The 10,808-nt window shown below is 44.3% G+C and overlaps 3 protein-coding genes across 3 annotated transcripts; 2 read left to right on the forward strand and 1 right to left on the reverse strand.

The window, feature by feature from the left end:
• Nucleotides 1–4,703: 4,703 nt before the first annotated feature.
• PHALS_03440 (uncharacterized protein) lies at nucleotides 4,704–4,927 on the forward strand (the record flags this gene model as incomplete). Its single annotated transcript, XM_024717649.1, has 2 exons — nucleotides 4,704–4,744; nucleotides 4,816–4,927. The coding sequence occupies 2 exons, from the start codon at nucleotides 4,704–4,706 to the stop codon at nucleotides 4,925–4,927; spliced, it is 153 nt and encodes a 50-aa protein (XP_024583127.1).
• Nucleotides 4,928–5,989: 1,062 nt separating this feature from the next.
• On the forward strand, nucleotides 5,990–8,242 carry PHALS_03441 (uncharacterized protein; the record flags this gene model as incomplete). Its single annotated transcript, XM_024717650.1, has 1 exon — nucleotides 5,990–8,242. One exon carries the CDS (start codon nucleotides 5,990–5,992, stop codon nucleotides 8,240–8,242), a length of 2,253 nt encoding a protein of 750 aa, XP_024583128.1.
• Nucleotides 8,243–8,280: 38 nt separating this feature from the next.
• PHALS_03442 (uncharacterized protein) lies at nucleotides 8,281–9,779 on the reverse strand (the record flags this gene model as incomplete). Its single annotated transcript, XM_024717651.1, has 4 exons — nucleotides 8,281–9,200; nucleotides 9,277–9,473; nucleotides 9,534–9,677; nucleotides 9,751–9,779. The coding sequence occupies 4 exons, from the start codon at nucleotides 9,777–9,779 to the stop codon at nucleotides 8,281–8,283; spliced, it is 1,290 nt and encodes a 429-aa protein (XP_024583129.1).
• Between the last annotated feature and the right edge of the window lie 1,029 nt (nucleotides 9,780–10,808).

Below are 10,808 nucleotides of genomic sequence, written 5' to 3' on the forward strand. Positions count from 1 at the left end.
AGCTGCGGAGAAAAACTACTCAGTTCATGACAAGGAGCTACTTGCGATGAAGTATGCGCTTGTCATGTTCAGGGCCCGTCTGCTCGGCTCCATGCCGTTTGTGATCAACACAGATCATGCGTCATTACGCATTGCGACTCAGTCACCCAACCTCTCGTAGAGGATAGCTAGATGGCCATCCTTCGTTGTGAAATACAACTTTGAAGTGAAGTATAAGCCGGGAAAGCAGAATGCTTTGGCTGACACGTTGTCACGTAGAGAACTGTGAGAGTGCTCATTACAACTGTAACGTCGTCTGTGACAGATTTGACCCGCACCGCGTATGCGGGTGATGAGATGTATGTAGCGTCGCTACGGGCTCTAGGGAGCAAGGAGTTTGGAAACTCGGACAAGAAATTGTCATCAAGACTTGCGTGCACGATTGCACCGATATTCGTTGAATAATGGGTTGCTATATTATAGCACCGAATCAACGGATACACCACGAGTTGTGGTTCTTCATGATGAGGAATTAAAAAACCGCATTCTGTATGAGGCGCACGACATGCCACTTAGTGGTCATCTCGGTCGTGAAATAACGTACAACTCTGTGAGTCACCACTCCAAGTTGTTCGAACGGACGAGTACCTATGTGCGCACGTGTGAGACGTGTCAACGGGTAGAATCCTCTCCACATGCGGCTGCGCCGCTGTCCAGCTTACTAGTCCCTGGGTGCTGGCAGTCCATGAGTTTGGATTTTGTGTTTGGCCTGCCGAAACTTTCGGCGAGCGACACGGGTGTCGTGGTATTTGTCGACCGGTTGAGCAAGATGGCCCATTTAGCGGCGGTGCCAGCCACCGTCGACGGAGTCAGTATAGCAACGCTGTTTGTAGATCGTGTTTTTAGACAACACGGACCCCAAGAGTCGATTGTCTTTGAAAGAGACCCCCGTTTCACGAGAAATTTTGGTCGTCAATCTTTAAGGTACTCGGGACCAAGTTAGATATGTCGACGGCGGATCATCCGCAGACCGATGGTCAAATCAAAAGGGGACACGGGATTGTTTGAATTGGTGAGCACGATGTTGCTGAGTTTCGTGAGTAAATCTTGGCAAGAAGAAGCTGCAATGTGCTGCAGTCTCAAATTGAGACAAAGAAGCAATAGGATATCGCGGGATCCAGAGTGCCTTCCTGCTGAGACGTAAAAATGAGCAACGGTCGTCATGTTCACTGAAGCGCCGGCGGTATGTCTGAATACAGCTTTACGTTTGATTTATCTGATCCAGAGCTCGTGAAGACGAGCAAGTGACCGTGAGTCGCGGAAGTCGGATACCGATCTTGTGGAAATGGATACCTGTAAGTCACAAGTACCCTGGATCTATTAAAGATTTTTCATTCTCGGTACAATATGGCGATGCTAATAAAAACACTACCGTATGACGCGCCAAGCGTGCGGAGTACTTAAACTCTGCGAGTCTGTGGCTAGATTGATTACATGCTTGTGAATTGAGTGACCGGCATATAATGTTTCAAATACGACACTTTCATGATTACCGTCGGAAGAACATCTCTTCGCTCTTGAAGATTTCCACCGAGAAAATGTCGACAAAGAATTCCGAGTCTAAGGTTAACCGAAATTGCGCTATTAGTACCACAAAAAGTGCTGAGCTTATTATCCGTCATGGATAAACAAAGTTACCGCATATCTTAAAATGTGACAAGAGGAACAGCTATTCTCAAGAAATTCACAGTGCATCTGTGTCCTCTATTGAGAAACCATCAAGACGTTGTAACGAGAGATCAACAGCGCGTGCTGCCCACCGATCGAGAATTGTGTCATAAAACTGACCTATTTTCTGGAATCGAAAATGGTGTCACACGACAAATGCCCCACTAGATAAATATGTTTACATCAATGGCACGTTTTACCGTGGGAATCACATGGAACGTTTGGCGAAAGAAAGTTTGTACTCCCAACCAGCAAACAATGTATCGTGTATGCTTATGGAAATGGTTTTTAGAGAGTGCACACTGCTCGCAAGTGTGTGATATGGATATCCACATCGTACGACCTGTGCTCTGTAAGGACTTTGAAAGAATGTACTGTCATATCAGTTCAGATAATGGCATATGCGTTTCCATACGCTTAAATTCGCTAGTGCCTTAAAGTGTCCTTTATTCGCTAGACAGCGCTACGGCATCAGCAGCAACTACCGGCGTACATTTCTCGGAGAACTCACAACTGTGATAAGGTTGTCAGTATATCTAGCAAACTGTTTAATAGTATCCATCGATAAGGTTTAAGGATCTTAACAAGGCGCATGCTGCTCTGCATCTTATCCTTTTAACAAACCGGAGATTGCTCTCGATTAGTGGGTTCACATGCACGGACTATACAGACATGTTTATCTGCGGTACCAACGCAAACACCACTACGTTGGATTGCAGCAGATGCGGGTTACAAGACTGTGATATTATGTATGATAGAAACCTGTTTTCCGCTGTTCCTAGTTTGATTAGTAATTCCATTTCATCTGTGACCTTTCAACCGCTGATATTTTTGTGGATACTAATGGAAATGAGCGCAGAATCTTGTTTAAGTCTCAACAGCGTAACGCGATAAAAAGAGTGCGTTGCTGTGATAAGGAACCGCTCTCTAAGAAGTACACTCTTGTCTCGTTCAGGATAACCTGCATAGCTCTAAGCCATTTGTGCCCCATACAAATCAGGCGTCGTTGTGCACGTTGGTGACTTTGCGGCGGTACGCATAAGAATGGTTATATCATTACTTTCCTTGTCAGATAAGGTAAAGTCGGGCCGGCTCAATCTGATTTTATATGAGCTTTCGCGTGGCCCTAACTTTAAAATATCACATGATGTTGCGCTATGATGATGTTGTGCGATTGACAATGCATCATGTGTGACATTGCTAAACCATTTTGCAACAAGAATACAGTGCAGATCAAAGAGTTTGATTCCGCGTCTGCGCCGCGTTTTTTTGTACCAAGGTCCGCTGCATAGTTGCACGAATCATTTAACACTTATACTAATGATGATGATCTTCAGTACAAACTCCTTTATCATCTCGTATTTTAACAACTTAAAATAAAACGTCCACTTTAGAAAGCACTATGGAGATTCAACATGTAAAAGTCGGAAAGCACTCATGTACGCTCGTGCCACACGTGTCAACAGGATAATGTGTCGGTGCACCCGACAGCAGCCAAATCACTCTTCCGCTCCTTAGAGTGTTGGTAGTCTGTAAAGGCTATCTGGATTACAGAAGCCGCAACCGTTTGCGCCAGCACTGTTGTCCTTGCGTGTCGGTGATGGGGATCTCCAGTATAAATTACTTTATGATCTCGTGATAGAGCAACTTCAAAGTGACATCCAGCTCAGAGAGCGCTATGTAATGGAGATCCAACATAAAAGGCGGTTATCATTTATTTACGCCCGTGGTAGATGTAACGGGGCAACACGTACAAGGGGTGGGTCACAAAAAATGGTGTGACTATACCTTAACAAGAAGCCACTATGTGGCTGGTCCGACAGTAGTTATGCGTCCTAATTAGGTTTTACTATTTGATTAGGAAGACATAAAAATTTAGATATAGGCGGCTTTGCCGCAATTAAAGCAGAGAAATACAATTCAGGTTTTGAGCGGAAGAGTTTATTTGCTTTGGGTTAAGATTGTGGTTACTCTTGGAGTAAGCGGATTGCGATCCGCTACACTCGTACTGGTTCTAGTATAGAATGTAAGGTCATCGACCATAGCTTAACTTCCTCTAGGCGAAAAAGCTACGGCAGCCCCGCTGCACTAGACGTATCAACAGGATAACCCGTGAGCCGAAATAAGAACTCTGCTACTCCTTAGAGTGTTGGTGGTCTATAAAATCTTTACGGTCTTTCAAAAGCCGCAACCTTTTGTACCTGCATTGATTTCCTTGCGTTCCGTCTGAGCAAATGACTATTCTCGCTGCTGCAATAGTGTGAGTAATGAGAGTTTAACCAAGTCTTCCATCGAAAAAGTGTTTCGACAACATGGCTTGCGGGTAGCAGTTGTCGTGGGTTACGATATGCCATTAACACCTAAATTTCAGCGGACGTTGTTCTAGGCACTTCGCATCAGGTTGGACATGCCCGGCGCTAACCGTCCGCAAACAGATGCTCGGGTGAAATGCGTATATTGCGTGGTGACGGACATCTTCAAAAGCACTTGCATGTAGAGGGCGCGGTGCTGGAGCAAGGCTCTCACACTCATCCTCACTCGATAAATTATGTGGCGCACACCGATACTAATTTACTTTATTCCTTGATCATAATTTAATCAGCTCTCGTACACCTTTAACACCGCCACGAAGTTGCTCCAATTGTTTTTTGCGGAAAATACACGATTAAGTTTGAAAAATCGCAGCGCCATGACCAAGAACAACGGGTGCGAAAGTAACAATCTAGTGTAAGAGGCACACGAGCACACAGGAACATATAATGAGTGAGTAAAATTCATTAAATACGGAAAATGAACGTACTTATGCAGCATATGCAGCCTATAAGTCTGTTTGTCGAAACCGCGACATCGTTGCGGCTTCGAATGTAACCAAAAAGGGTTAGGTTACACTGTCGATGTTCCGAGAGAAATTCGCACACATCCCGATTCGTGCATGAGCCTGTTCACTTAGAACCATAATATTGCTAATACGAGATTTTCAAAATTGAAGCGCTCTGATGAAGGAAAATCAACCCACTTATTTTTCCCTTCAGCTGAGGTACTTCCCGCTTTGTAGAGGCAAGACGGTTCTTTAGTTGCTTTTCCGGCGGTGGCATGACTCTGAGATAGCATTCGAAGTAGCCTCATGTCATTATTGGTCATACGTGGCGACCCTCGAAGAACATTCACGCGTCGCTATAAGGACTTACGAGAGTCAGCTGCGCAAGGTGGTCATTTTTAACCGGAAGTGGCTCAATATATCTACTTCCATGAAACTCAAAAAGATGGCTGACTCGTCAATTATAATTGTCACCAGTATCCGGAAAACTGAAAGATACATCTAAATTTTTTGGATGTTCGAGGTCCAATTAAGGCAACTTTGCCCTATATCTGCTACCATTAATTACTTGCGCGAGATCTGTCGTCATCTCCTCAAAATGGCTAAGTCAACCAGCACAATGCGCATCCTTGTAGCGAGTGGAAACCAAATTTATTACAAGTTTGAGACTTGACCGGTAGCTGTACTAGCGGGATAAGGAGATGAGCAGGACTCTCGACAACAAAAGCCTTAATTCACTCTTAGATTAGAGCTTACTTAGTATGGGGGCTCTCGTTTCGGCATCTATCAGCACATCCTCTGTGCTTAAAATAACGCGAGTCATTAAATCAAATCTTCCTGTGTGCGAGGTGCACGGCATCCCCGTCGCAGACTGTCTCTTGGTAGTGAAAAATCTCTTTTCCAAAGATCAACACCGTCACTCGTAAGAACAAACAGCTGACGTATACGTTTTATTATTAAACGTTGGAAAACTACTTCTAATAATCTTCAGAGAAAAACAAAATTAGTCTCAATAAGAGCGCGGAAATCTTCACATTTTTTGGATGGTATATCTCTACAAGTTATGTCATTAGATATGTAGATGTTTCCAGAAACTGATCTTTTTGAGAATATCTGAATACAGGTTCTAAAAACATTTTGTACCAACGATCTCACTACTAAATTTGATGACTTTTTTACTTAAGTGCTCGCTATAACTCCTTCGGGCTTCGCAAGTAGTGCAGCAACGGACCGTTTACTTCCTGAATACTTCAAGGCGAAAAGTACGATCACATATAAGTGCTTCTTGTTTTTTATGCTTTTTCGACCAGGTTGCATTGGAGCTCTTTCTGTAATCGTAGCGCACGTTTCGGGGCAGCATGATATTCTTATTTCGTATCATCATTATTTACAATATGTTTTCCTGCTTTTTGATCTTTTTACGTAATTGATTTCTGTGTGCTACACAATTTCCTATTGTCCTCTATGTCGGGTGGATCCTTCGTCCTCACTCGAGCCGTTCAAGTCCTACTGCTTCTCTTCATTTCACATCTTTGCATTGCTCAGTCGTGCTCGCTGTTGCACATTCCACCCTCCAATGTGGAGTATGTACTTCTACACATCGACTTGTTTCACGCAGTCGAGAACCTAGGCAACTATACGTGCGAATCCTTCAATGTGCCCAAGAACAAGTGCAGCAACGTCAAAAAGCACTTGCTAAATACAATGCAAGAAATGTCTCATTTAACTATTCGAGAAGCCGTCGTGAATGTTTCGCTGGACCATTCACTTTCTTATGACGTTTGGATGCTCGATTCAGCGACACAGAAGCAGGTGAAAGCCTCTGAACCGATCGTGCTCTATCCCGAGCAATCACTCGGCCAAACAATTGCGCAGTATTGCGCGCGATTCAGAATAGATGAGCGGAATTGCGAAAAGATTGCTACTGACATTAAAAATCTCGTGGCAAGAGACTGGGGCTGCGAGGATCTAGCTATCAAAAGCACAAACACAGATACCGAGTACGTGGAAATTCCGATAATGCTTGGTCGGTATAATGATAAGATTAAAGTGGATAAGTTGAGTGATGGAACAGCCGACGCAGCCAAGTATTGTTTACGAAACAAGCTTCATATCGCTGAATGTGCCGCTCTCATTCGCGTTTTACGTGAACAAGTTGAAAGCGTACGAGCTAATTCTGGAGAGACGGTTGTCAGAACAGAAGAGGAAACTAAACGTACGAGGACCAGCTGGCGTCGTCAGCTTCAAATAATTAGCCCAATGGAGAAGCGTCTCTATCCACGATCAGAGCGAATTTACGTGAAAGTGGAATGGGAGCCAAGCAAGCCACAATTAAACGATGTTATAGTATCGGAAGAAGTTTGCGTCAATACATATACATACTATTCAACCACACCGATCGCATGCTTTCAAGTGCCCCAAACACATCCCGTATTTATTACTCCTAACACTCTTGAAGGCTGTCACATACTTTACTTTACTGATAAGACCGGTGCAGACATCTTAGCAGCGACAAGCTTTCAAATTGTTGTTCCCACAGCAACTGTAGTCGAGATATTTTCATCGAAGACGGAAGCTGGTATTAGCAACAATGCCTATTTGCAGGCTAAAATTCGCACGACATTTTTTGATCCTTTCGATCGTGCATTTCGTGTCTGCCTTTTGATTGACGATACTTTTGCCTGCCTCAACCCTGACTTTATGGCTGTTGATGAACGGGTTCTTCGCCATGGTACGCACATCAATTCGATGTATCAAAGCATTACTTTTCGGTCGCCTGTGGATCATGTCTCCTTTAATGGGGCTTTGAATCATGAGATCAGTATTCTTCTTATGACGGATAACAATAAAGCAGTGTTTCTTTCCGAGATTGTCGCCTTCAATGCAGCCCCAGCTGTAAATGCACCCGACATTACATCGAGACTGCATGTTCTCGATCCGAGAATACACACTTCTCAACGCCCCAGAGCCTGTCCAGAAGAAATTATGTCAGCGCCAATGTTACAATGGATTTGTGACCTTTGGCGTCACGAATGGGGTATCTATTCACAGAATGGAGAAGATGGCATTCTAATCAAGATATTTAAACACATTGGCACGAAGGGCAAGTCCTATGTCGAATTTGGCACAGAAAGCGGTCAGGAATGCAATACTCGGTTGCTGCGTCAGGTCCACGGGTGGAAAGGATTGTTGATGGATTCACATTACGAAAATACGAGCATCGAGCTGCATCGCGAATTTGTTACCCGTGCAAATTTCATGTATCTTTTAACAGAAAAGTATAAGAGCCTCGTTCCTCATGATCTCGACCTTTTGTCCATTGACGTGGACTTTAACGACTTTTGGCTGCTTGACGCTATGGACTTGAAGCGCGTATCTCCACGAGTAGTGATTGTAGAGGTAAACAGTCATATCCCGTCGAATGAAGCTCGGACGGTTGAGTATGATGATAAAGGTGGTGGCTGGGACGGTATGTCATCCTACTTCGGCGGCAGCGTGGCGGCATTTTACCGCTGGGGCGCTCGTAACGGGTTTTCGCTTGTATACTGCGAGTCGCATGGTGTAAATTGTTTTTTCGTGCGTAATGATGCTCTTTGTCATATTAATGTGTCAGCAGTGCTCGGCCCTGAGGAACTGCAAGCCCCGCCGAACTTTTTTGGTCAAGGCTGGGACTACCCAGATATTTGGCAACCTCACCACAAGTGGGTGTGGGTTTAATGAAACAATTTTATAAGACATACAGTTATCTCGTTGCTTTACAAATGCCGTACAGAATGGTATTGTCGATCGCTGTGCCAATCTTTTTTAACCTTAATCATGACACTGGCACAGCATGAACTCGTTTCAATGACCCATTTATCACCTTGAGTGTCTCTTTCATCCGCGTAAGAGATGCTGCAGTCAAGAACTCGAAGAAACACTAGGCGCTGACTGGTCACCATACGCTCAACAACTGTTACAACAGCGCCGCAAGGAATGCGCCCTACTGGTGATACTGTCAACTCTGGTTCCATACGAATAGGAGCCCCTGAAGTTTGTACGCAGCGGTACAATTCTTTTCTTGGCGTAGCTGACAACGATATCCATGGACCCTCAATTTCATTTAGCACCGACTCGTTATCTAGCGATCGCTCTACAACCCACGCCACACCATCAAAATAACGTTCGTGGAGCTTCAGGAATACGACTCCATCTAAGGTCACAACAGACTCGACGACTTCTACCACGTCACCATATAGCACGTAGCCAAGTTCCGAAATCACCAGATCAGCTTGCTCACGAACCTTGCAGCCTTCTACGACGCAGCGGAAAAACCGGCTAGTCCACTCGTTTTCGTTACCAGCAACAAATGGACCTCGATGCGACTCGAGCAAAGTCTCGTTACGAATGGAGCGGCAGGGCACCCACGCCTCTTTCAACCGCCGTTCTGCCTTCTGATCTTCTCTGTATAAATTTTTGCTGTCGTCTTGTACAACGACCTTGGTAATTTGTGGTCCTTCCAGTCGCACCATGGAATCGCCCTGTTCATTGCAAATGGGTGCTGTGCCACGAAAAACGCGACCAAGAGGAATGTATCCAAGCAAAGGAGACGCAATATTGTGCTTCACGCGCACTGACACGCCTCCACGTTTGCCACGATGACACACGCGGTAGTAATGGTCAAATTTCCATTTATCTAATAATAACAAACGAAGTCATGCGACAATGAACCGTAGTCTACATGTAGGTCAGAAAATTGTAAGGCAGCTTACTAGCAACACGCACTGATGAGAAAATAGCGGCCTGAGACAGCTCTTTAACACACAACTTGCACTTAGGGTCTAGTAGCTGAGCTTGGCGCTTGGAAAAATATGACTTCGGTACATTTTGAAAGCATTGCACACATCGTTTGAGGCGTGGCTCGGCATGACCCACAGCCTTTGACTTATCCACGCACGCCTTGCACTTGCTGCAGCAAGCACGTGAAAATATCAGCTTCCAGAATGTATCTAATGGACAACACACGTACGCCTGAGACTTTAAATACTGATGACGCGAATAAGCGTTTGGAGCCAGGAATTGGTTACATTCGTAGCACATCAGATGCTCTGCGTTGAGGATCTGACAATCTGCTGAGGATCCAGACTTTACATGGCTCGCACATGACTTGCTTCTGGTGCAGCATGGACAAGTACAAAGGTCATTTATCTATTAAACAAGAGGAATGGCGCCTTTTGAAAGCATACGGGCTCGATTTTTCTTGCTGAGAAGGCATAGTCGACGCACTTGCTTTCCAAACTATGTATCATACGTAACGATGCTAGCTAAAATCTTCATAAAAATACCTCTCAGATAAAATTAATCCAAAAATATGGATACCTGTTGATATGCGCGACTTCAAAGACTACTGTGATCTCTATCGATGTCGCTCAAGTTACGACTTTCTTATGGTGATACGTGCATATCCCAAGCTGGTGCAGGTTTTGAAATTTTTCAGCGAAATACATGCAGGGGGTGATGCGGGCAGTTTATGCGTCGACAAATTAAGCGACGTCAAAATACATATGATGGGCTAACAACAACTTTCCCGTCCTAAGCTAAAACTAAGAGTAAAGATTTTTTGGAAAACAGGAAAATTCAAAATTGTATGTTGTTATGGTATACGACACCAAATTTGCGGTTTGCTGAGTAGGATCCCAGACTTGAACACAGACAACACAATGATAAATGAGAGTAGATCAAGAACACAACCAAAAATTTTAACCTCAAGAGGACTTAAAAAAGGGGGGAGATGTTGCACCTGATACCTATACGTGCGTGATCAGATAGAGGAGTGGATAAGTAACAGATGGCAATACTCCCCCTCAATTGTACAACTCAGCACAATTGACAGTTTCTATACAGACTTGGTGACTAACTCTGTGGTGCAACAGGATTGTCGCGCATTTTGCAGATGAACCAAAGAGTCCTCGTGAGAGCCCCTTAGATAGCTAACGGATTTTCCCGGTGAGAGTCCGGTCTACTATTTATTAGTGCCGGACAAGCCCAAAAAATCCAGATTTTTTTCAGAAAAACAGAATATTTTAGTGACAATGTGAAGATAGCGATTTTGGTTTTCGAAGTACGTCACAAGTTCAAAATAAATACAAAAAAAAACATATTTAACAATTCTAGAGAAGATACCTCCGACTCGGGTTCGCTACCGCGTGTTTGGCTCCATGATGGATTGTAGGTGTTGTGCGTGGGAATTTATTCCCCGAGGACATGCTGAGGGGTGAATCAAAACTGTGCTGAAGTGAGGCAG

The sequence above is a fragment of the Plasmopara halstedii genome (assembly GCF_900000015.1).
Source record: "Plasmopara halstedii genome assembly, contig: Scaffold_2364, whole genome shotgun sequence".
In the NCBI taxonomy this organism is placed as follows: domain Eukaryota; phylum Oomycota; class Peronosporomycetes; order Peronosporales; family Peronosporaceae; genus Plasmopara; species Plasmopara halstedii.